The 26897-nt window shown below is 44.5% G+C and overlaps 1 protein-coding gene across 2 annotated transcripts in view; it reads right to left on the bottom strand.

Annotated features, from left to right (window-relative positions):
* The window catches only part of Hibch (3-hydroxyisobutyryl-CoA hydrolase), a 44623-nt gene that overhangs the window by 1903 nt on the left and 15823 nt on the right, over positions 1 to 26897 (bottom strand). For both annotated transcript variants that reach the window (XM_057758554.1, XM_057758556.1), the window contains 10 exons: positions 26057 to 26141; positions 22285 to 22365; positions 19064 to 19116; positions 16140 to 16218; positions 11570 to 11715; positions 11163 to 11249; positions 8645 to 8703; positions 7783 to 7864; positions 4217 to 4336; positions 2717 to 2750 (listed from right to left, as the gene is read on the bottom strand). In XM_057758554.1, coding sequence (XP_057614537.1) covers positions 2717 to 2750; positions 4217 to 4336; positions 7783 to 7864; positions 8645 to 8703; positions 11163 to 11249; positions 11570 to 11715; positions 16140 to 16218; positions 19064 to 19116; positions 22285 to 22365; positions 26057 to 26141 — 826 coding nt within the window. The remainder of the gene's footprint in view (positions 1 to 2716; positions 2751 to 4216; positions 4337 to 7782; positions 7865 to 8644; positions 8704 to 11162; positions 11250 to 11569; positions 11716 to 16139; positions 16219 to 19063; positions 19117 to 22284; positions 22366 to 26056; positions 26142 to 26897) is intronic.

Here is a 26897-nt window from a genome sequence, read left to right as displayed (position 1 = left end):
AAAGAAAAGGAGACTGTATATGTAATTAAATGTAGATGTTATCATTTTACCAAATCCTCTAGTATTTAAAAAAAAAAATCAGACCACCATCAGGTAATCACAAAATCTTCTATTCCTGTTTCATTACAGATACCACTCTGGGTAGCCACATTATGTCCCCATGGGATTCTAAGTGTAAACACTTAAGAAAATAAAAGGAGAATCCCGTTTTCTGGGGCTAGTGGGCTCAGGATGTGTGGGTGTGTGGAGGGAGGGGATTCGGGAGCTCAACCTAGAATTGCAAACAGTTAAAAAACAGCGTGATACGGTAGCAAATCTCAGACATGCCTAACATACATAACATTAATAAAGAGTGGGAGTGTGTGTGTGTGAGTGTGTGTATGTGTGTGTGTTTCCATGTCTGCTTTGTTGTGGCTTGCTTGGGACAGCACAGGAATCGAACCTTAGACCTCTTGCACCCTGGGTGAGCACTCTGTCATTATTCTCTATTCCCAGTCTTAATATACAGGCTCTGGATACTCAGAAAAAAAACAAAAACAAATTAAGTACAGTTGGAGCAGCAGTCTGGGAACCAAGGAAGAATTTGTTGAATAGGTACAAATTCGGCACAATCAAATGCAGACACTGGAGAGGTACGTGTGTTTAGTTTTGTTCTGAGATGAAGTCTCAGGTACCTGGGGGCTGTCGGTACGCAGCCAGTTTTATACTGGATTGAAAGCTTCTATTTCCTAGCCAGTGTCAACAAAAGACTGGTGCTGGGGTCTGCTTCCCGCACGACTTTTCCCCTTCAGTTATGGCTGACACCAGCTACCTCCTTGGGGTTCTACTGAAGGGCACAGGAGTGAGCCCTGAACACATCTGTGCAAGACAGAAAATGCTGCCCGTGCAGGAAGCTCGGCCCGCAGGAGGGAGAGCTTCTGGCCCTCAGCTCTGCTGGCAGGGTTCACTTTCATCTTCCGTAACCAGAAAGGAGCTCATCCTAGATGTCAACATTGAATGTGCTGACACAGCATCATAGTTGTAAGTCACAGCAAGAGTACCAGTCTTCCCCCAGCAGATGCTCCTGTCTGAGCAGAGTCTGTGCTGAGCCAGGAGGCAGCAGTGTTGTCTCACTGTGAGCCAGGGGCGCACACCTGATCCCGGCACTCAGCAAGCTGAGGCAGCGAGACAGCAGGTTTCGGACCAGCCTGGCCCACACGGTAAACCTTGTCTCATAATAAAAGGACCTCCCCCCCCCCCCCAATTTTAGAAAGAAAAGTAGCTTGACAAGCAGTTACTTTGGGTTTTAGTTATTATTGGTGGTGGGTTTTGGTTTTGGTTTTGAGACATGATCTCTCTCTTATGTGGCTCTGGCTGGCCTGGGCCACACAGAGATCCGCCTGTCTCTCCCTCTGCGCTGTCCCACAGCTGCCAAGCACTTGCTGTGTGAGTCTGATGGTGACTAAGTTACTCACGTCACACTGCAAATTAAGAGAATTTTACAACAACTGAAATTTACCAAATCTCAGGGCGTAGAAAGCACAGTCTTTTACTCAGAAAAATATTTCTGGGGTTGTAGAGTATAGGCCGGAGGTAGAGCAGTAGCCTCCCCCCCACACACACACACGCACACATGCACAGTGACTGTACTCTATCAAAATGATTAATAATAACAAGAAATCTGGCCAGTTACGGTATGTTTGGGAGGCAGAGGCAGGAAGGGTCATGCAAATTTTATGCAGAAGAAAACAACTCATTTTATATATGGAAAACAGCTCTTCATAAACTTAGAACTATACAGAAAAGGAATGGCTACAAGTTTGCTAGCTTTTTCTACATGTGCTGCCTTGAGGCAAGCAAAGCGTTACATATAACACCCTCTGTGCTCTCCCAGTGACGCCAGCTGCCTAAGCATGAGGAGGAGGGTGCTGGGCAGACACTGCCCAGTCATAAGAGAACAGCACAAAGAGAGGAGGAAGAAGGGGCAGCTGAGGGCTTCTAGGCAACCATTAATGCACCTTTCAAATGCAGCACGGCATGTTTACAAGTTCACAGGGCAGGTTCCGTGAGTAGAGGGGCGGGCCTGACACACTCATAAGAGGGGACAGGGCCTGACACACTCACAGGAGGGGACAGGGCCTGACACACTCACAGGAGGGGACAGGGCCTGACACACTCACAGGAGGGGACAGGGCCTGACACACTCACAGGAGGGGACAGGGCCTGACACACAGGAAGGGACAGGGCCTGACACACTCATAAGAGGGGACAGGGCCTGACACACTCATAGGAGGGGACAGGGCCTGACACACTCGTACGAGGGGACAGGGTCTGACACACTCATAAGAGGGGACAGGGTCTGACACACTCACAGGAGGGGACAGGGCCTGACACACTCACAGGAGGGGACAGGGCCTGACACACTCACAGGAGGGGACAGGGCCTGACACACTCACAGGAGGGGACAGGGCCTGACACGCTCATAGGAGGGGACAGGGCCTGACACGCTCATAGGAGGGGACAGGGCCTGACACACTCGTAAGAGGGGGAGGACCTGACACTCATAAGAGGGGAAAGAGTCTGACACGCACAGGATGTGAATGTGAAACATTAGTTTTAGAGTCACCTTTCCATATGTTGTGTACACACACACACACACAACCATTCTAAAAGTTTAATTTCCACTAAAACAGCCACTGAAAACTGAGAATGCTCACAAATTCCCTTTGTCACTTACCAGCTCGAACGCCTTCATCAAAGTCATGACCTTCCTGAAAGAGTCAAGAGCAAAGCGAATGGAGTAATTCCGGCCCCTTGCTCCTACGCCCTTCCTCTTCCACCCACCCCAGCCCTTCGTTCCTATGACTACAGCTGAGACCACAGCACCCGGAGTATGGCGCCCTCCAGACAGCTCCACTCAGACCCCCGCCCAACTTCACTGGCTCGGGCAAGCCCACTGAGGCATGACTCTGCTCCTCCTCAGGTTGGTGCAGCCTCCACCCTGCCCCACCACGCTGCCTTCACGTTGTTCCTGACCTAACATGAATTTTTCTCCTGTGGCCTGTTGTTATGCTGCTCTTTCTCTTCAGTAGCCACAGAAGTGGCTTGGTGGTCACAAATTACTTCCACTTGCTTTTCTTACAGGACTTTTTCTTTTGTCTTCAGTTTGGAAAGGTGGTTTTGCTGGGCAAATGGTCTGGGTTGGCATCCGTGTTCTTCCACTGATCTAAGCCGCTCTGACTTTTAAGGGCTACACTACAGGTTCAGCTGTGATTCCAACAGCCCACGTTTCCATGGGGCGTGGTCCTTCTCCCCTGCAGCACCCACTATCCTTTCTGGGCTCTGTACCTTTAATGTTTTAGTGGGATGTGACGTGGGGATCTGTTTGGGGATATTTGTGCTCTGACTGCCTCATTCACCTAGATACCATCTCCCTAGACTTGGAAACTTCTCTTCCATGATTTTATTTATTTATTTTTATTTAAAAATATTTATGCCGGGCAGTGGTAGCGCACACCTTTAATCCCAGCACTTGGGAGGCAGAGGCAGGCGGATCTCTGTGAGTTCGAGACCAGCCTGGTCTACAAGAGCTAGTTCCAGGACAGGCTCCAAAACCACAGAGAAACCCTGTCTCGAAAAGCCCAAAAAAAAAAAAAAATTTATTTAGCCTGCATGCCTGCACACACACCAGAAAAGGGCGCCAGATTTCATCATAGATGGTTGTGAGCCACCATGTGGTTACTGGGAACTGAACTCAGGACCTCTGGGAGAGCAGGCAGTGCTCTTAACCTTTGAGCCATCTCTCCAGCCCCATGATTTTATTCAAAGTATTTTCTATGCCTTTAATCTCCTTTCTTTCAATGCCTATAACTCGAGAACTTGCCCACAGACCCTGCACACTCACTACCCTGAACACTCGCCACCCTGCACGCTCACCATGAGCCCATAGACCCTGCACATTCACCATGAGCCCATAGACCCTGCACACTCACCACCCTGCACACTCACCATGAGCCCACAGACCCTGCATGCTCACCACCCTGCACACTCACCATGGTTTTCTTAAAGACTAATCATGTTCCTGGACTGTGGTCCAATTCCTCTACCTTCCTTCAAGCCTTGATAATCTGTCTGCCACTTGCAAAGGTGTAAATTGTAAAATTCTAATCTAAATTTTACATGCTCTGCAAGGAATTTCCTAACTAGAAAACAACAACACTCAGTATAAAATTCTTACCATACAGGCTTGACTTAGGCGATACTCCATGGTCAGTACCTCTGGCAAGGTCTTGGAAGAGCCCTCCGTGAGCTGCCTCAGTGTGATCTTTAGGGATGTCGGAGACATTTTGTTAATCACCTTTGGGGAAAAAAATATTCCTTGTTAGCCAACTGCCCCTTTGCTGTATGTAATAAGCAAGCTGAATTCCTATGGAAGCCAGACTAACACCTGTGCTTTAGAACTTCTTCCACGGGCCAGAGACTCATAAAAACATGCCTCAGCCTCGCCCTGCGAAAGCAGGAGACACAAACTTGCCAGCCCGCCACAGCAGGAACACAGGCCCTTCCACGAATGCAGCGACATAGAGCCTGGTCAAATAAACCTTACTGGAGTGTTTACACAGATTACACATCATCTCAGGGGCATCCCTCAACATCTCAAGGCAGGAAAGGAGAGCTGAGCGGCTGGGAAGGAGTTGCTGACTGCTCTGTCCAGGGCTCTCAGCAAAGAGCTTAAAGAAAGTAAGCAAAGGAAGGAGCAGGGAGGTAGCAGCTGTGAGCTGGACGTGTCTCAACTGCAGTGGGCTCTTCGCCCACTGAGAAACCTCGATGTAACCTGGACAGAGAAAACATGACTAACTCTCCTTAATATTAATTAAAAAGTAAGAATGTCATACCCGATCCTTCAGCTACAATGCCACGGGACTTGTTCTGAATCTAAAGAGCCTATTACTAGTGTTCCAAGCCACGCAGCTGACTGTGGCCACCTGATTGCCTCAAGAGGCCACCACATACCTGCATTCTCCTTTATAACTGCACAAACCGTTTTCAGATGGATTATTGATTGATGGCTCAAAGGTTTAAACTGGGTTCAAAGAACTCTCACTTTGAATTCTATATATTTTATTTTTAAACTTTTATTTATTTTTTTTAGTTTTATATGTGTATTACTTCCTTATAATCTACTGGATATCTTCTTACCCACTGAAGACACTCTTCTCTCCAACAAGCAACAAGTCCCCTTGCTACATTCTTGTCTTTCTATGTGTATGGTCCACTGTATTTAGTTAGGGATACCCACCTCCTTCTTCTGTACAAAGTAAGAGCCATGAGAGTAAAGGGAAGTCCAAGGAAGATGATGGAGAGGGATTAAACAGATGTGTCTAAAATGTAATTTTGCCAGTACAGAGAAATACAGAGGAATGTACCTTAAGAAGGCGCAAGGAGGAGGCCTTTAAAGTTCTTAGCACTTTCTACCCTGACTTATCTTTCTCCTTGACTTGTAATGATGTTACTGGATGAGAATGCACTAAATCCATGGACTCGTCAGGCAATGGCTTCCCACTACATCGAGAGCATGAACAAGACAAAGCGTGGATGATGACTGGATTGGGCCTCTGCCTGAGTGCTTGCGCTCAGACTCCGATGCCCTCAGGTTTTCAAACTGGTCTTGATTGATAAAGATCTCACACAGCAATAGCGACATCAGTGTTCTGAAAAGCTTTCCCCAAGACAGAAAGACAACATGAGGAGCTCTCACCATTCCCACCAAATAGTGCTGGTGGTATAAGCCAGCGTAGGAAGATGGGCAGTGGGGTGTGGGCGGAAAGTGGGAAGAATGCAGGTGAAGAAGTTAGAAGAAAAAAAGAAGGGAAATAAAGTTAAATCCCCAAATATTCAAAGTAATCTATAAACTATAAATACTTCCATAATGAGTTTAGCCATCCTGGATACAAGGTAGAAGGTATATATACAAATTTTGGCTTCAGTTTTACTTCTATATCCTAACAGAAATGAACTTTTAAATGATACCATTTCAAAGGCTTCAAAACCATCACTATCTACTGCTAAATCCAATGAAAAACATACAAATGCAATTCTCTATAAAGAAATTGCAACGTCACCAGATATAAACGTGGGCCTAAATGAGAGAGCACAGCACATGTGCAGAGAAGAGGTGTGAGCATTCCTCTAAGGACACCGGAATTCCAGTGCACTAGGTGGAGAGTGAGCACGTGACCAGTCCCCAGTGACCATCTTGACACTGAATACGGACATGTGCTGAGGTACAGGCAGACGCTTGGTGACTCCACCTGGAACTCTGGTTCTCTCCAATCTCACTTCACGTGCCTTCCCTTTGGCTTTTCTGAGTGTGTGTCACTACATGCTGAGTCTTGTGAGTCCTGCCAGGGGGTCACCAAACCCACAGGAGGGCTTGGAGACTCTAAACGTAAAATATAATATTGACTTTTCTCTTTGGAAGATACTAAAGGTCCTAATGCCTTTGTATATGATGTATTTTATTATCTGAAAGTTTTCAAAGGTAGCTATAATTTCATTAAAAGGTCTAAAAGAACAAATAATAAAGGGGAAAAGACAAGCTGGGTTACTATGAAACCCTTTATTCTTCGTGTGGAATCCGGAAGAGAAAGAGAAGGGAAGGGCTAAAGGAGAAAGTGTATGCAATCTAGATGTCAACTGAAGGACTCATACCCAGCACGGATAAATTTTACAAAATATGGTGAGTATTTAAAAGGTACTTCATGTGAAAAGATACTCATATGGTCACTAAATATATAAAATGGCATTTGACCTCATTAGTTATCATGGAAATGCACATCAAGACCACAATACAATGTTATTTTATGTGCTCTTGAATGACCAAAATGAAGAAGAAATGGTAGCACATAGTGGTAAGAGTGTGGAACCAACCAGGGCTTAAGGACAAGGAGAAACCACCTTATTGGAAGAGTGTTTAGGATAATAAATATTATGTGTACATACGAGGCCGGGCTTTGTAATACTACTGTGGCTGTATACCTAACAGAAATGTGAATCATACAATAATAAGGGCCACAACAATTCTCACAAAAGTAAAAATCTGCTAGGAAGCCCAATGGAGTGTGTTGCCATTCTGGAAATGAACATCCAAGCCACTGCTGTGCAGCGCGATGCGGGCTCATCTGCAGATGAAGACAAACCTTCTCTTTCTCTGTCTAGGATTCTGAAATACTTCAGTCCTATGACAGCCCCAAGGGTATCGAGCCCATGCATATAACACTTAGCCCAAATGGTTTTTCTCCGCTGTTAACCAGGTATGTGTAGAAAGTCCAAAGTGCTGCTAACTCTGAGGAACACTGCTTAAAACTCAGTGGTGACAGGAAATGGCGGCACGCCAGCTTAAACAGTATCACTTCTTTAATCGCTCGGCTAAAGGAGACCATCTTTCATATTAAACATTATTAATAGGCAAAACCGCCACTGTAATGTCACCAGGTGCCTACTCTGCAGTGACACAGTCCTTCTAAAAAAAATGTTTCTATTTGCTTCTCCCAGAAGACAAAGGGACATTTGAAAATGCAATACTTCCACTAAAGTCCTTCTTTGTTACATGCAAGGGACACAAAACCAGCTTCACTTGGTTTCTCAAAAGCCGGAAGATAGACATGACATTTGGGTACAGTCATGGTTTAGGAGAAAGGCTTTCAGAGGCTTTGTAAACACTATCATGGAATATTGACAACCCTCAGGCAGGCTTCCCTGTCCCAAGATGTCCAGACTCAGCTGGGATAGAAAGATTCATACCTTTAATTGTTGTATGGCAAAAGGTGAACCATCCTGCTGTAAGTTCTCAATAATCTGTTCCACAGAATTGGCTGAAAAACAACTGTAAAAAAAAAAAAGAAGCACAATTTCACCAGCACACAAGAAATTAAGACTTTCAAGGCGTTTTGCGAAGGAAGAAATGCTCACCGCTTCCCTGGTAAGAACAATTGTCGTCTACCACTGCCAGGGAAACATGAAGCTACTCCTGCCTTATCAATTGCTTCTGTGCATTCCTGGGACTTACACTTAAATACTGCCTAAACTACAAAACCCGATGCTTCAGAACAGAGAGGACAGCACTATCTCGCAGCCATCTTCCTTTCATTCTTCCCTTGGGCCAGCTGGCTAGTCCCAGATCCCAGCACAGAGCCTCTGGCTGACCGGCTTAATAGTACCTTCTTGGAAGATGACATTGTGAAGACAAAAGGTAAGATAATTCAATTACTCTCTGGCCTTTCTCCCCAACTTTAAAAAGAGATATTTGGGCCGGGCGATGGTGGCGCACGCCTTTAATCCCAGCACTTGGGAGGCAGAGGAAGGCGGATCTCTGTGAGTTCGAGACCAGCCTGGTCTACATGAGCTAAAAAAAAAAAAAAAAAAAAGAGATATTTGTATGAAAATGAGCAAGCACCAGAGAGGCCAGCAACGAATAACTCCTCTTTCAAGAGTGGGTGAGAGGTTACTTTCAAAGGTAAATGAAAAGAAAAGCAGGATACTATCCATCTCAAAATGTGGAGTTTATCCATCTCAAAATGTGGAGTTTTCTCAATGACAGCGGGAGCAGATCTGACTTGATTCAGCCTCCCAAAGGACAGCGTGATCAGTACCTTGTGTTCAGTACCTGTTTATTTTGTCCATGTGTTCCTCAAATACGACAGATTTGTCTTGATCCATCTTGGACTGTTTGAAAAGAAGAAATCTGAAGTGACTCAAATCTTTTTTAAAAAATTCGTTACAAGTTCATCACGTTTAATGACACATTTGTGACAGATTATCGCTTTCATCCAAATTACATTTAACACCCTCATAAATAGCTGCTACCGTATGCTCGAACATCAGAGAATCTCAGAGCTGCAGACAAGCGCTGCAAAGTGCCAAAGGCACTCTCATTTCTTTATTCCTGTCACCTTAATGTTTCTGTGCATCTAAAGATAAGAGTCTAGGACCTAAGACCTTACAACACCATGTCAAGTACCCATCGGAACTAGAAACCCCCACTGCCTGCCTGGCATCCCTGCAGCTCGACCTTCAGGGGGAGAAAACTGCCCCTGGAAGCCAACCACAAGAGCTAGGCCACTACAGTATTCAGTACTCATCATTTACGGTCTCTCAACCTGAGCTCTCTCCTGTTTACATTTCAGTTAATTTCTCTTTTACCACCCACACCTCACACGACACAGCAGGTGCCGCTTTACCAAGGTCGTTCTTATGGTACGGAACGCATACTGTATCGGAAGGCTAGGCTGCATTGCAGCAATGGGCTGAGTTTTGGTCTACAAGGCAGCCCTGTTACACAGCTTTTAGACACTGAACTCCAATCAAGATATCGCTTGAAAGCCTGCATATCATGTGTTTCTCCATTCCAGTACTTAGGAATCCAGCCCTCTGGATGGTCCTGTTTATCTGCAGTAAGTTATATGGCGTGCCCACCACAGCTGCCAACTGAATGGCGCATTCCCAGGACCAGGCAAGTTCCTCCATGTGTCAGGAACAGCTCCCCGAGTGCCAGCACATGGAGGAAGACGGCAGACCCTGGATCTGCAAGCCTGCTCGCTGCTCAAAGTGGCTACAGGTCCTCCCATTTGCCATCGCCTCTCCCTTCTGCACAGCACCTGCCCATCCCTGGGCCTTGGCCGGGCTTTCTAGACTTTTGGAGATCTAACTGCACTCACTAAAACTTGTAAGACATTTTTATTTTTATTTTTTCCCGCTCCACACCAGTATCCCTGCCTCCAGGTCTCTCCGTTCTTCCTCCCCTACTCTCTCTCTTCCCCTTGTGGTACTGAAGAAACAGCCTTACAGATGCACACGCCAAGCAAACACCCCACCACCGCGCTACACTCCTGCCCACTGCGCAGGTCTTCAGAGGCTCCTGGCTCCTTAAAGGGCTCGCCACAGGACTCAGCTGCTCCGGCTGACCCCCCCCCCAAGGATGATGTCACTTGTAGGTAGAGCCCTCTTCTCTAAAGCCGCCACTGTATTATACATCATTTCCACCTTTGTTTTCTCTCATTTCATTTGACTTCGTCAATCTCTGCACTTTTTCTTCCTTTACTACAATTTCAGTGAAATTTTAGACGATCACATATTTGATTATGATTTGTAAGGATTCTTGGCTCTATGTATTTGTGTGTGTGTGTATATGTGTGTGTGTATATACGCGCACGCACACATGCATGCATGTACACCACATGCAAATATATAGTGTGGGTATGTAATTGTGGAGACCAGGCATCAACCTTATGTGTTATTCCTCTCACAGTGTTAGTTCATCGGCACTTGGAGCTCACCTTTTAACCTAAGCTAGGCTGGCTGCTCAACAGGTCTCAGGGGACTTCCTGTCTCCGCCTTCCCAGAGTTAGGCTAACAAATGTACCATATCTCGATTTATAAAAAGCTCCCGTAAGTGGGCGCTGGGGATCAAATTCAAGTCCTGAGATGCTTGTGCAGCAAACACGTTACTGACTGGGTTGCTACCGCCCCAGCTTCTATTTTTGGCCTTTATAAGAAAACTCAGGTGACATAAGAAGGAAACATCGCAGCACACTGTATTATTGGCGGTTCATTTTAGCAGCGCCACAAATAGTCTGAACGTTGAACCTCTGTCACAGAAATGCCACAGAGCACAGCAAAAGCTTCTGCAGAAGCTCCTTCCAAAGCTGAGCACTTTAAGTTCAAAAGACAAGCTATGCAGTTTCACAGGAGGAGGGCAGGTATCAGGTGGCTAGCCCAACACTGAAGCTCTGGTCCTCCCACCAAGCCTTAAAATAAATGACCCTCAATGCTCTTCCTTCCTTCCTTCCTTCCTTCCTTCCTTCCTTCCTTCCTTCCTTCCTTCCTTCCTTCCCTCCCTCCCTCCCTCCCTCCCTCCCTCCCTCCCTCCCTCCCTCCCCCCCTTTTTTTTTGTCTTTTGAGACAGGGTTTCTCAGCAACTTTGGAGCCTGTCCTGGAACTAGCTCTTGTACACCAGGCTGGCCTTGAACTCACAGATCTGCCTGCCTCTGCCTCCCAGTGCTGGAATTAAAGGAGTGTGCCCGCACCACCGGGCTCCTCAATGCTCTTTCTATTGAAGCGAACCAATGCTTACTGTCAGCTCGCTGTGTGAGCACCTTACGTTCCTGTGACTGGGAACCACTTACCTGTGCCTGGTAGCTTTCTAAGACACCCGCAACATCTTCTGCCGAGGGCGACTTCAAGGCCAGCAACTCGTCCTCTAACTTGTGCAGCTAAAAGGAAAGAAAACAAGACCCGCAACTTGACAGAGGCAGAAAGCTTTTAACCCCTTGGGGTCCTTAAGATCTATGTTCCCTTCACATCGGCCCTGGAAGACACGTGGACTGCAGCTCCGTGCACATGCGCAGCAAATGCTGCCTCAGAAGGGAGGACGAGACAGGAAACGAAGCAGCCCTTGTGCTGTGGGACGGTGAGGAGGGGATGTGGGGCTGGGCTGAGGTGATCTCTGCGAGGTCATACAGCTCTAACCAATAAATTCAACCTTCATACTCATATTCACCAAAGACCCGTGATCTCAACCCCAAAAAATTACCTTCTCTGAATCTACAAAATGGGTGGCGATTCCTGCCCTGTGCACGTCTCTTCCTTTCAGTCTGAACCCGGTCAGGGCAAGGAAGTAGCCCAGTTTGCCTTGAAGTCGTGGCAAGAAATAACCGCCGCCCACATCAGGAAAGAGCCCTGTAAGGACAGCAAAAAGAATAATTCGAACGGAGGGTGGAGTGAGTCTCTTAGATCGTCTACACAGACGGAACCTGTACTACCAATATTACATGCTATACACTGAACTCGAATCACAAACATGTTATAAGCTGTTAACGTATTCTGTATATTTTTCAAATTCTCCGCATCTCACTGCTAGAGAGGTCACCAAAGTATGTGTCGTATGCAGTCAAGTATTTCACAGTACCTTGTATATTAGGAGCATGCGGTATTGGGGACAGATGGCTCAGGGGGACCTGCCTTTGACTCCTAGACCTCACACTTCAAAATTCAGGTGTGGCAGCGTCTGATTTCAGTCCCAGAACTGGACAAGCAAAGCCAGAGAGGTACCCGGGTCACATGTCTAGCTTGACCAAGCTCCCGGAGAAAGAGACCCTGTCTCAAAGACAAAAGGTGGGCAGTACCTAAAGAGAGAGAGTCAATGCAGCTAACAAAATATCTCCTTTCCAAACAGAAAGCACGGAGCTTCTTTTCCTATTAACTCGGGAGAGGGCCTTTCAGAGTAGTCCAGTGTGGACGTGGACTTGTGGTCTCTTCCCTCAGCCTGCTCTCTCCCCAGCACTAGGATTACAGGCATGGGTCACCATGCCCAGAACGTATGGTATTTTAAACATGAATTCCTCTCAGAGTCTTCACATTTCTGAAACTTTCCAGAAGCTGTGTTTTCTCTGAGAATACCTCTAACATAGCTGTAAGTGTCCACCCATGTTTTCAGCTGTATCTCTTAGACCACACGCTGGCCCAGTCTCTCGAGCGTCTTCTCATCTGCTCGGCACTCACCTCCTGACCAGAATCGCAGGGACGTTCTGAACACAGGAGACCCTCCTGTCCTGACACATGCCCTTGTCCTACATGGCATGGCCCAGCCTTTGACACACAATGAGTGCTTCTTTTCCCCGTCGCAGTCTCTAGTGGCTTGACCTCTGAGTGCTGCAGACAGCACTCCTGCTATGAGGATGCCCACCTGGGGTTAGCTGCCTTGACTCCCGTGGATTTAAGTAAAATCTATATGCTGATTACTCTCAGTTATTAAGAAAATTGTTCCGCAAGTCTGGATGTTGAAGCCTCAGCCCACAATGTAACTATATTATTTAGAGGTGGAGTTTCAGGTGCTGTGGAATAATCCTTCGTACACTGTAAAGACCTTAATTTAATAAACAGCTAAATGGTCATTAGCTAGGCAGGAGGTGCAGGCCAACACGCAGACACAGAGGACTCTGGGAGGAGAAAAGTGGGGTCACCAGGAGATGCAGAGCAAGCAAGACAAGCTGGAGGGCAGGTAAAAAAAGCCACACGGCAATACATAGATGAATAGAAATGGGTTAAGTTGTAAGAGCTAGTTAGAAACAAGCCTAAGCTATGGGCAAGTGTTTATAATTAATAAGTTTCTGTGTTATTACTGGGCAGCCGGTTTTGCCCAATGAAAAGGTTCAAGAATTCAGGTATGTCAGAGTGCAAGGGGATGCCATAAACCAACAGAACTATCTTTATGAAAGAGATCCACACACGGAGGAAAGGCCACATGAAGACAGGGCAGGGAGGCGGCCATCTGAAAGTGGAAGATGGCAGCTCAGGAGGAACTGAGCTTACTGACAGCTTGACCCTGACTCTCAGCCCCCAGAGATGCGAGAAGCAATGTGTCGCTTTAAGCCAAGCAGTCTGCGGTCCTGTCGAATAGGCTCAAGCCGATGAACAGCCTCAAACCTAGCTTTGCCTTTTCCCTCAAACACCAAACTTGAGCGCTGTCTTCTCTGCAGTCACATGGTGAGCCAGCATCTCCACAGGCAAAACCACAGCTCTGGGCTTGCATCCCTTCAACTACAGTGCTCTTTCCTGACCTGCCTCCTCTGCCCAGAAGCACAAACTGAACAGCCTGGTGCTGTCCCCAGTTACACCTCAGGGTCACCCCATCCAGGGTTCCCCTTAGAGCTCCTCAGTACAGTGTGTGAAGAAGGGACCTGAGCCTCGGGAAGGGATAGGCATAGGAACAAAATTCTGACAAAATCCAATGCCTGTTCTTCAGCAATATGGAAGGAATATTCCTCAAGCTGACAAAGATGTAGTGGATTCTCGTATTAGTAACTTAACTACACGCCTAAAATCTCTAGAACAACAAGAAGACATAACACCCCAAACAGTAGATGGGAGGAAATAAACTCAGGGCTGCCGCCAATGAAATAAAAATGATAACAAAATCAATACAAAGAATCAATGAAACAGAGATGGTTGAGACTAGTCAACAAGACTGACAAACACATCCGCAAACCAACTAACAGAAGCTCCAACTGAATAAAATTCAAGATGAAAAGGAAGACACAACAGACACCACGCTATTCAGAAAATCATAAGGATAGTTTTAAAAATCTATACTTCACCAAAGTGGAGAATCTAGAAGAAACAGATGAATTCCTTGATATAAATGACCTACCAGAATTAAGTCAAGATAAGCAATGTATAATGGCTCATAACCCCTCATGAAATAAAAGCAATTAAATCTCCCAACAACAACAAAAAACTTCAGGGAGCCAGATGGATTCATTGCAGAATTATACCAGTCCCTCAAATAAGAATTAACACCAATATTCTTCAAATTATTCCACAAAATAGAAACTGAAGGTTCACTTTCTAGTTCCTTTTAAGAAGCCACTAATATCCCAATACCTAAATGACACAAAAACCTAACAAAAAGGTTTTTAGACAAATACCCCTTATGAACATAAATGCAAAAATTCTCAGTAAAATACCCCCAAACCAAATCCAAGCAAACATCTAGCATTATCAACTTGTCTTTATCCCAGAGATGCAGGATTGAGAGACTAGTGATACGTGGGCCATACCTATTAATAAAGGTAACTAACTTACAGGAAGCCCGCAGTCAACACCAACTCACATGGGGATAAGGAATAAGATGAGGTAGTGCACTCTCTCCATCCCTACCCAGTATAGAACTGGAGGTCTTGGCTAGAGCAACCAAACAACTGAAGGAGATCAAGGAGATGCAATTTGGAGAAGTCAAGGTATCTTAATTGCAGACGATATGATTGGATACACAAATGACACTTAAAAACTCCCCCAGGAAAACTTCTGCAGCTGTTTAAACACTTTTAGCAAAGTAGCGGGACATAAAAGTCAACACACGCAAATGAGTAGACTTCCCATATACAAATGACAAACATACTGGGAAAGAAGAAATGCAAGGAATAGTAACTTTACAACAGCCTCAACACAAAAATATCTCAGGATAACTCTAACCGAGCAGGTGGAAGACTTGCACAATAGAAACTCTAAGATACTGAAGAAAGAAACTGAAGAAGACATCAGGAGATGGAGATCTCCTAGTGCTCATGGATCAGTAGGATTAGCGCAGAAAACATGGAAATCGATCTAACTCAAGAACCAGCTACCCATTCCCGGGCATATACCCAGAGGACTCTCCATCCTGTCACAAGGACACTTGCTTAACCACGCTCATTGCTGCTCTATTCATAATAGCCCCAAACTGTAAATACCTAAATGTACGTCAGCTGATGAACACATCGTGAAAATGTGGTACAATTACACCATGCAGCTAGGAAAAAACTCATTCTGAGTGAGGTAACTCAGAGCAAAAAGACCAATACTGTGTACGAATGTCAGCTTCTAAGTTTCTGATATCTGGACTGCAGTCTGAATCACCGCAGAGGTTAGGTACCTGGAAAAGGGCTAGGGAGGAGGAGACACAAGGAAGACAATGTGCAGCGTGAGAGAGACTGGAGCATCCGGCCCTACACGGGATGTCTTTGTCAAAAGGCTCAGGGGTCTGCAAGGAAGAGCAGGCAGGAAGACTGTTAAGGGCCAGAGGTGGCGGGTGAGTCCAGGGAACTGTCTCCCAGACACAGCAGGACTGACATTCACACGAACTCAGAGAGACCACAGCAGCGCGAAGAAGGCTGGCGCGGGACCACGCTATATGGGGTCTCAGCACTGAGGGGCAAGTGAACACAACCAGAACCAAAAGCCATCGGCAACGGAGAGCAGCAGACCCCTCCACAGACAGCAGGCATCTGGCGGGGACCACGGTGATCGAGTGAAGACACAAGGGTCCTTTCAGCAAACCCTGCTGGGGTGACTCACTTTTACCACAAAATAGTAATGTTGACCAATGAATGGAAATGGGAGGGTATTTTTTTTTTATCCTTACCTAAGATTAACTACAGGGAACTAGTATCTTCCGATAAATGGTCTCAGCTGTGCTATAATTACTGAGCTAATACAGAGTGTCATTTTTGTGAGTTCTTTCATCGTGGTGTCTCACATGGCATCTTCTGGCTCCATATGTATATGTATAAAGTAGTAAAGAAATGTGATTCAAAAGGAATTACAAAGCTTTTTCGGTGGTTTACCTATTCCCGTTTCTGGCATTGCAAAGAGGGTCCTTTCGGTAGCCACTCGGAATCGCCCATGAACGGAAACACCAACTCCCTAGGAAAAGAAGGGGAAAAAATGCCTTAACGTGTGGTAAAAATGGAAAGATGAACACACAAGTATTACAAAGCGAGCAGGTGTTATCTTATATTCCACAGCAATCTGCTTCAGCATGTGGGCTGAAGGAAACCCCAAGCCTCAACATGAAGTTTCTACACCAAACTTCACAGGCATCTCTGCCAGGCGAGCCTGGCCTGCTCTAAGTGAGCAGTTTCCAGCAGTGGTCTGTGTTGTGTGCTGGGTCTTCCCAGCACTACCGGATACCCGCCCTCTGCGGAAGCTCAGTACTGCTTATTACTTGTATTAATAACTATAAAAGCTTGATCAACTTATAGAAAATTTCAATAATTTTGAAAAGAATATTTAATACATTTATTAACCTATTTTATCAAATAAAATTAGCCATATCATTATTCTAACATGCAGCATTTAGTGAGACCAGTTATAAAACTTCCCCAAGTTGGCTACTAAAAAATTTGGTTAGCCAACGCCCAATGGTTAGCCTTGAAAAACACACAAAAATAACGTACGGACTGAGCAGGTTGTATTTAGGCACGCATGTGTATACGTGTGCACGCACGTGCACTTATGCAATAAGAAAAGGCCATGGATTTGAAGGAGAGAAGGGAGGAGTAGACAGGAGGGCTGTATGGGAGGTCTGCACAAAGTCCTGGGTACAGTCTCAAGCACTGCAGAAAACCAAGTAGAAACTTGTAATTTTAGCACTTGGGAGGCAAAGGCAGAGGCTCAGAAATTCAAAGTCATCCTCAGCTCCACAGAGCTTGAGGCCTGCGTGGAATACCAAGATCTTGACTCAAAATAAATAAATAAATAGTTTTCAAAAAAAATTCTAAAGCTTAATGTTGTATTTTATTTAACCATTAATTTTGGAGATGCTTCTCTGCTATACAAGGAAGGTTTTAAAGCCTTCCGTCTTTACTGCATTAACTAATCAATCTTTAACATCCTGTATCTAACCCCTGCACCTTGTCAAAGGAGCCACCAGACCTCTGCTCAGCTGAGAACACTCCCTGCCAGTGACGCTCCCTGGGAGTGGCCTTGGGACAGCACTGTATCTTCTGAGGTTTTCCCTCTCTCCTGGTGGGTTTTTCCTCTTCCCTGAGGCCATCCCTCTATCTCCCTCCCCTACTGTTGGCCTACACTCATCCCCTCTGCAGCCCCAGGGCATCCAGCTCCTCTGTAACAGTGGCCTGCTATTTTCCCATCCCGATCTCTCTGGACTCTACTAGGCTCAGAGATTCCTCCATGGGTAAAGGTCTTGGTCACCAAAGTCTGAGGAGCTGACCTCAGTGCCTAAGCCACGTGGAAGAAGGAGAAAGTGACTCCCATGCGCTGCCCTCTGACCTCCCAGGTGCACCAGGGCACTCACCCCTCTCCCCACACAGAGAAAGACGGGTTTTCTCAGGTTGTCTTCTCTTGCCCACACTGCCTTCCCAAGTCAGTTCAATTCCCCGACTTCTCCACACAGTCCTCTCTCTGCCCTGCAGTCCTTCCTGACCCCTCATTCTGTGGGGACTAGAATTTGTGACAGTCGGCACCAGACAATTTGCCATCTGGTCTGTAATTATTTCATATCTCCTCCAACTTCAAAGCAAGTTGTTCAAAGCGCATCTGAGTCTTCTTCGTGATAGTACAGGCACCAAGTAACGCATTTGTCAACTGAAAGGAACACATTTTTAAGAACACCGGCCTGGGTCTAGTGGCATACACCTGCAACCCCCCGCACCTGGGAGAAGCCAAAGGACTGAGAAACCAAGACTACCTAAGCACAGGGGACAACCCTGTCTCCGAGGAGACGATTGTGAAATGTTACAGGGCAGGAACAATTCAGTGAGCCACCTCCCCCTACTGCAGGTCTAATGGAGTTGTTCCCCCAACACTACGGAAGCACTGTTAATGTGTCGGTAGGAGAGTGGGCTACAGCGATGTAGACTTGGGGTGTAGAGGCAGGAGCACCTTGAGCTCAAAGTTGCCACAGCCCACATGACAAGTTTGTAGCTGACCTGGGCTATATATTAAATCCCTGCCTCAAAAGGCAAGGGCTAAGGATGAAGTTGAGGAGTACAACATTTGCTTAGTGTGCACGCAGCCCCGAGCTCACTGCACGTCCCACATGTAAAGAGACCAGTGCAGGCAGAGCTGGGCAAAGGGCTCAGTGGGCAAAGCACTTGATGCACAGGCCTGGGAATCTGTGTTTGGATCCCCAAAACCTACATACAGCCAGGTGTCTACAACCCAGGGCTCTTCAAAGGAGATGGGAACAAAATCAGGAGAATCTCTGAAGTTTGCAGGCCAAGCAGCCCGACATACGCAGGAGAAAAATAACAAGAGGCTTGGCTCAAGGACGGTAGAAGTTGAAGCTGATAGACAAGCTGTTCTCTGCCACCCATGCAGCATGGCACATGCATGCCTGCAGAGTCTCACATTTTACCCCCTACACCACAAACACGCACGCACACACACACGTGCATACACACACATGCATACACACATGCATACACACATGCGCACACACACATGCACGCACACACACACACACGTGCACGCACACAAGTAAGTTTTTAAAAGTACAATCAGTTTCTGTGGCCTAAGAGAGTCTGATAATTACAAAGGTTAAAATAGATTATAGCATAATTAAAAACATGAAATATTCTTTTGGCTCCAATACATTTTATATCCCAAATCTTCCAGGATCTGAAACTGAAATAAACACATTTCACTGAGCTGTACTGTACTGCATTCAGTGTCTCACTTATATGAAATAATCATTACCTTATTTTAATACGGCTCATACAATGAAAATGATGAAAAGTTCACTTACCCCACCAATTGTGATACCGTCAATGAGGGCGACATATGGTTTTTGACAAGACGCTAAACGAGAGAGAGCTTTAGTTAGAATATTTAAACTACATCCACTTCCTACAGTCACATCATGTGTACTCTAGTTTCCTTGGCAAATGTTTAAAGGAATATCAAGAAAGAATATCAAGAAATTACGTGGTTTGTAATGTGTATTTAAATGTCAATTCACTCACACTCATGATAAAATAATCATTGCTGCTTAATAATTGTTTTAAGTCCGAAGCAAATGAATGTTTTGTATTATCTGACAATGAAGAAAAATAATTAACATCTCTATTATAAACCACGCTCCCAGCTGTGCTTTAAGAACATACTTGCTTTCTATACAATGGAAGCATCAGATACATGCAGAGAGGTACACCATGCAAGAAAAATCCCAGAGTGGGGTGACGAGACCCAGATTTCAGTCTCGGCTTGATTATGAAATGAACAGCCACTGAGATAAACACACGTGTTACATATGACACATACACACATCAGATAAGGGCCCTTCATGGACATCATCTGGGAATATGTGTCCTCATCTATAAAATAAGATTTAACAAATGTCAGATAAGGGGGCTTCATGGACATCATCTGGGAATATGTGTCCTCATCTATAAGATTTAACACACATCAGATAAGGGGGCTTCATGAACATCATCTGGGAATATGTGTCCTCATCTATAAAATAAGATTTAACACACATCAGATAAGGGCACTTCATGGACATCATCTGGGAATATGTGTCCTCATCTATAAAATAAAATTTAACAAATGTCAGATAAGGGGGCTTCATGGACATCATCTGGGAATATGTGTCCTCATCTATAAAATAAGATTTAACACACATCCTCAAACACTCCACCCTGCTTGAAAACCCCATTAGTCACCCACACTTTTACTATCTCTGTTTCCCTTCTCAGGCTTTCTTCTCAGAGAGTTGGCAGAGAGAGCACAGTAACATAAATTCCAGGGCTTGTGCCACAGTTTGCTGTCAAGCACTACCCCGAGCATTCTGATCTATCTGGGAATTCCTGAAGTATTCACAAACAAAGCACACTCACAAACTCTCTATCTGCAGCTCCTTAGAAACTATAGAAGTTATTGATTGTGGTGGAGGTAAATACACTGACCCCACGCCAATTACTATAGAAGTGAGTTATTTCAAATATAAACTATTATTGTGGTGGAGGTAAATACACTGTCCCCACGCCAACTACTACAGAAGTGAGCTAGTTCAAACATAAACTATTAGACAACAACTGATGTAGGACATGAAGCCAGAATCTGCCAAATCTTTTACTGAATATAATATCATTACATGCAGAAATTTTACCTTATTTTTTTTTCGATACTATTAATATACTTTACACTGCCTAAACACCTTCTATTTCCTTTTTATCCCATAAAAAAAAATGAGTGGTCATTATCCACATGGAATCACTTATATTAAAATCATAATTAAACAACATTTAAAGTTTAGTTTCTTGATTCCATTAGTCACATCTCACATGTTCGGTGGCTCTCAAAGTGGACAGCACACATGCAGCTTCACACCTGTTGATTTCCTAAAAAACCATAGACTGTTTATGGTACTATGCTGTGAACCATAACTCCCCAAACATTCACGAAGACGACTCCTGCCAAAGAGATTAGTTCTCGCCAGGCTGGGGTGGAACAAGTCACCGGCTTTCCAGTCCAAGCCCCCGCAGGTCCTGACTGGCTGGACTCACTCGTGTTCTCGTACTCACTCATTCTCGTATATTCTCTCTCTCTCTCTCTCTCTCTCCCTCCCTCCCTCCCTCCCTCCCTCCCTCCCTCCCTATGTGTGTCTGTCTGTCTCTGTCTGTCTCAAGGTGAGGGAATAAACCTCAGGCCTTTGGATTACATATTCCCAGACTTCTAAAAAGATTTTTAATAACCAGACAAAACAATTATTAAGTTAGAAGATTTTAAAAAAAAATCCAAGAGTAGTCAAAACAAAAGATGTGTACAAAACATCTATTTCTGGGAAATTTCAGAAACAGTGTGAAGCTATACAGCATATCCATCCCATATATTATTTAAAAATAAACTTAGCAGTCACTAGAGTAGCACATAAACCATCTCTATCAGTAAAAGCTAGAAATGACCTATGTAAAGATGTAGACTGACAACACGGGCAGTCGGGAAGTACAGGGTCAGTGACCAGCACTGAACAGTGAACTGCGGTGTTCAGCTGTGGCTTTTACAGGTTGGATACACTGAATGTCTTGTAGTGTCTTCAATTTAGTTGCAGCTTATTTGGATACACTCCCATCCTAAGTCAGGGAATGTTTGCACATTGTTCGGTAAGTTGGTTTAACCACAACGTGTTGTTAATGTTCTAAAATTCACTGAACACTTACGGTATTCCACTATAAGCTCTAACTCCATAGATTCATGGGAGAAAGACTCGTATCAAAGAGCTCAGGACTGACTCCCCAGGCTAGTGCAGAACAAGCCCTCTGCTGCTAAATCAACTTAAAATATGGTCTATAAAGACAGTGAGGCTTTGGGAAAGGACCAACGTTCCTCCTGGTTAAGGAAAAAAATGACAATAAAGAAAGCCACAAGAGCCGGGCGGTGGTGGCGCACGCCTTTAATCCCAGCACTCGGGAGGCAGAGGCAGGCGGATCTCTGTGAGTTCGAGACCAACCTGGTCTAGTAGAGCTAGTTCCAGGACCGGAACCAAAAGCTACAGAGAAACCCTGTCTTGAAAAATCAAAAAAAAAAAAAAAAAAAATGTATTGTTTTTATAACATCATGCAAAATCAGAATATTGCTACTATGTCTAGACTATAGATAAAAATGCTGTATTAATTTATCTTTTCAAAACATGTTTGTCAAAAGTAAATTCTACTTCACTTACACAGAAACCTAGAATTCAGATTCTAAACAAAATTACCACTCCAGAGTTCCTGGAGAAACACAAAATGGTACTTCATTTTCTTTAGAAACCGAGAATACAAGTTTTCTTGTCTTTTGAGAAAGGTAGCTAAATGATCAAGAATCCATATTTTCACATCGATTTTATACAAACACAATAATTGTATCAGTCTGACCAAACGTAGTAATGTCTCTACGAGAGCACCTACTGGTTGCATTCTAACAAATTACAGTGCTATCCCAGCTCTGGATTTCACGTTCAAAGTTCAGATCGGATCATACACATACCAATGGCATTGTTCAGGGTATATTCTTCTCTGAAAAAATCTTGAGTCAAATTCTGCTTTGCTTTTTTAGCTTCTGAGAGTGCTAAAGAAGGAAGGAAAGGAGAAAAAAATGAAAGAAAGAACAATTACAAATCATAAAGAAGGCTTCCAGTCAATACAGCCAAAGATACTAAAGTCCTGTAATCAGTAAATGCTGGAGGGAGGGGAACTTCCAGATGGCATTAATGTTTGAAGCCACTTATGTTGGGGACATATTACCTCTTGTCAGAGACCCACAGTTCAATGTCAAAGTTTCAAAGAAAAAATTCTTCTTTTACTTATTGTGCTGTTAACATACACATATATACACAAGCGTTCATGCATGCACACATGCATACACACAAACACAAACACAAATTTTTATTCACAGTTCCTGACTCCTTAAGTTCTTCAAGGTAGGTCACAGACACAAGAACTTCTCCCTAAAGCAGGCCACAGTCTCTATATTCTTTTCTGTCAGGGGCCATGAGAGTTACATCAGGTGACAACTAGTGTTCAGATGTCCACCCACCAGTGACTCTCTGATGGAGGCTGATCCTGTCCAGGCAAGGCCTGCAGGACCATCGACTCTGGAAACTGTTACATTTGCTAAGGGAGTTTGGTGTCTCCTCAATACCTGCACTGTAGTATGCAATCTCCTGTGATATGTATATGTCGTCTCATGATTGCATCTCAATCTTATGGGCATGTATATTTGTGGGTGGTCAGGAAGATGACTTTTCATTTAGTTATATAGTTTTGATATGTAGAATATATTCTGGGCCATGCTTCATAACTGGATCTATTTGTCCCACAAGGACTGTGGACACTTAAAAAGCTTGTTTTATTCTTTGGCTCAGACTAATTGCACAAAATTAGCTCACTTTCACCTCAAAACAAGTTCAAGCTAGACTAAAGGCCTTTTGTAAACAGACCTTAAGTTTAAAACCTTACAGATTTGCATAAGGTCAGAGCTGCAGATGTCCAACTAAGGTTACTAAAGAAAAGCATGCCAATTCTTTGCTTGCCAAGTCTGTTAACAAAAGACCTATGTCTCAAAGCTCATCTCAGTGGACACTGTACCCCCTGCCCTCTGGTCACAGTCTTACTTCTGTAACCTTGGACCCTTGTGTTGCCACGGCAATGGCTCAATCCCTATCGTTTGCCTCAGGAATGTGCTTTTGACTAATGAGAGACAACTCTCGTAATTTATCACTTCAAGGCTCCTGGGAAAAACAGTTTAGAGCAGGAAGAAGTGAGGAGAAGCAGCTAGGAGAATGTGGCAGTAATGGTCTGTCCTGTCCCTTTAAGAGACAAACCACATCCATCCCCTCCCCCCCCTTCACCCTGCCTGCAGCCTGAGCTCATCCTTCTCTCTCTCCCTCCCCCTCCCTCCCTCTCTCTCTCCCTCTCTCTCTCTCTCTCTCTCTCTCTCTCTCTCTCTCTCTCTCCTCTTCTCCTTCACTTCCATAACCCACTAAATAAATGTCCTTTGCTGAGTTAGAGCCTCACTTAGAAACTCTAAGTCACCTTTCCCCAAGCCTTCTCAGAGTTCCTTCTAATTTTATTTTAAGCTAATTTCACTTAAATCAACTAATTATATATTGTGTTGGTTTGAATGAAAATGGCCCAGGTAGGCTCCCAGGGAGTGGCACTATTAGGAGGAGGCGTGGCCTTGTTGGAGGAAGTGTCTCACTGGGGGGCAGGCTTTGTGGTTGGAGAAGCTCAAACCCAGGCTCAGTTTCACTCTTTTCCTGCTGCCTGCAGAGCCAGCTTTCTCTCCTTCTCCAGCACCCTATCTGCCTGCACGCCATCAGTCAGTCCCAGTTAAATGTTTTCCTTATAAGAGTTGCTGTGGACATGGTGTCCCTTCATAGCGACAGAAACCTTAACTAAGGCATATATGTATATATATATATATATATACATATATATATATATATATTAAAATTAAATGATATTCACCTTTAATATTTTTATGAGCATCTACCTACTTGTAGAATTTTCTAGAACTCACACTGTTTTGTACATATAAACTAGAATAATTCTGGAATTTAAAACTATATTTATAAACAGAATATAAAGTTAGTTCCATGTAGCATGTATATGTGAAAGGTCCCCCACAGGCTCAGATACCTGAACACTTGGTCTAAGGCTGGTGGTTCTGTTTGGAGCGACTCTGGGAGGTACAGTCTTGCTGAAGAAACTCTGTCACTAGGGCAAGCTTTGAGGGGTCATGGTCTCACCCCACTTCCAGTTTATTTTCTGGGCTTTTGCTTGCACTGCTCTGGCTGCCATTCCTCCCCTGTCACGAACTGCCTGGAACCATGTGCCAAAATAAACCTTTCCTCCTGTGAGCTGCCAGTGCCATGTCACAGCCACGGAGACTCAGACTAGGACAACTCACAATGAGCGGCAGCTAGCCTCATCCACGCACTCACAATGAGCAGCAGCTAGCCTCATCCACGCACTGGGCTTCCCTGTGTGGGGATGGACAGAACTGTGGCCCCACCCTAAAGAAGAGGCACTCCCCAGGGATGAGAACACTGGTTTAAAATATTCATTCTAGGGTTGTTAAGAGCTAGAGCACAGGCATGCATGAGACCCTAGGTGTGATCCCTCGTGTGCATATGTGCACACATGTGCATACACACACACACAGTCACACATCACAGACACAGGCACACACAGGCGAGCAAGCACATATACACAGGTACACAGACACACACAGGCATACAGGTACACGTACTCACACACATGGTCATACACATGGGATATCATAGACATGCAGACACAGGCATACTGGCACTCACATAGTCATGGGCACAAAGGCATACACACATAGGCATGCACACACATAGGCACACACACAGGCATGCACACACATAGGCATGCAGACACACATGCATGCACACACATAGGCATGCAGACACACAGACATGCACACACACAGGCATGCACACACATAGGCACACACACAGGCATGCACACACATAGGCATGCACATGTGCATATTCAATTCACATTGTGGGCAAAACCACACTTCAGTTAACACAATACTTAAGCATTAAGTTAAGGTTTTTATTACATAGCAATTTTAAATTTCAGTTATTTAAAACTGAGTGGGCATCTGAACTTAGTCCTGAATCTAGACTTTTCTTCCTTCCTACTCATAATGCAATGGTTTATAGAAACTTGCAAATTTGGTGAACAAATCAACCCAAAGTTCATTGTTTTTTAATAATAAAACAAATATGCAAAATCAGAACACGGGGGGGGGATCCCTGAACAAATCCCTAAGAAATGACATATAAACTGTAAAAAAACTTTCTCAGCAGGGACAGCCATCAGTGATAGCAATGATTTCATAACTCATCACAAGAACAAACGTTATCTTGAATAGTTAAATACATACGGACTAATTGAATATAAAAAGCAACTTTTTATTTATGTGTCTTTAAACACATAGCAGCATTAACAATCGGCTCAAGGAGCACTTGCTCTGGAAGGTGAGTGGTGGGGATGGAAAGTCCTCCGCATGCACCGATGGTGATGTCGTGGGGAACACGTGCCGTAAGAGGAAAACAAAGTACCTACACTTCAGCCCTGCACACGGGCAGTAAATAAAATCTCCATTCAAATGGTAACAAACTTGTAAAGAATTATTAACATACAGCAAATATTTCTAAATCGCCTGACGCATCTTCAGAGCTTACTGGCTCCAGTAGGGTAAGGGCACACACTGGACTCTTTACCTCTGATGTCTCCTCCAGCACAGAAGGCCTTTCCTCCAGCTCCCTTTATGATGATCAGGAACGTCTCAGGGTCTTGTTCCCACTTCTACACAAACATAAAAGATGATGGTGGCTTTTGGGGGCACAGGAAATACAAGTTCATGTAAGACACATTCACATACATATGTGTGCACACGTGGGCTTGCCTAAAACACATCCAGAGGAGTGGATTCTACCCACTTAATTTTCTTTCTAAGTGCAATCTATATTCCAGAAAGAACTGTCAAAACTTTAATACCAAGATGAATAAACAGGTGCTTAATGGCACTGTGTTATATACGTGTATGAGTCTAGTGAACACATTCACCCAAAGACTGCTGGCATGAGGTGCAGCCATAACTTTTCCCCAAAAGCAAGATAGCACTGTTATACCAAAAGATAAAAATAAATAAATAAATAAAATAACTATTACACAGTTAAGTTATTTACAAAGTTTTTAAATATGTGGTGGATGGGGGTTTGGTGAGGTCAGGCAATAAACTGAGCATGATGAGATGGTGGGGAGCCGGTCAGTGACAGAGTGCTCACTTTATAACCACACTACGACAAATCATGGTTCTCATTTCCTCACAGCTGAGAAAGTGGGGTACAGAGACTGACATGTATAGTCTACAGAGTTTAATACTCAGAAATCCAAATTTCAAATACAAGCCTGACTTTCAGCCCTACACTTTCTATTGTCTTGATGGGGGAGGTAATATATGCTATGAATATGTGTTATTGACATTGGTTAATAAAGAAGCTGCTTTCAGACAATGGTTTAACAGATTATAGCCAAGCTGGAAAAGATATTTAGAGAGAG

The sequence above is a fragment of the Chionomys nivalis genome, chromosome 26 (genome assembly GCF_950005125.1).
Source record: "Chionomys nivalis chromosome 26, mChiNiv1.1, whole genome shotgun sequence".
Taxonomy (NCBI): Eukaryota; Metazoa; Chordata; class Mammalia; order Rodentia; family Cricetidae; genus Chionomys; species Chionomys nivalis.
Note: the sequence above shows the minus strand (reverse complement) of the source record. Positions and strands in the feature narration are given on the sequence as shown.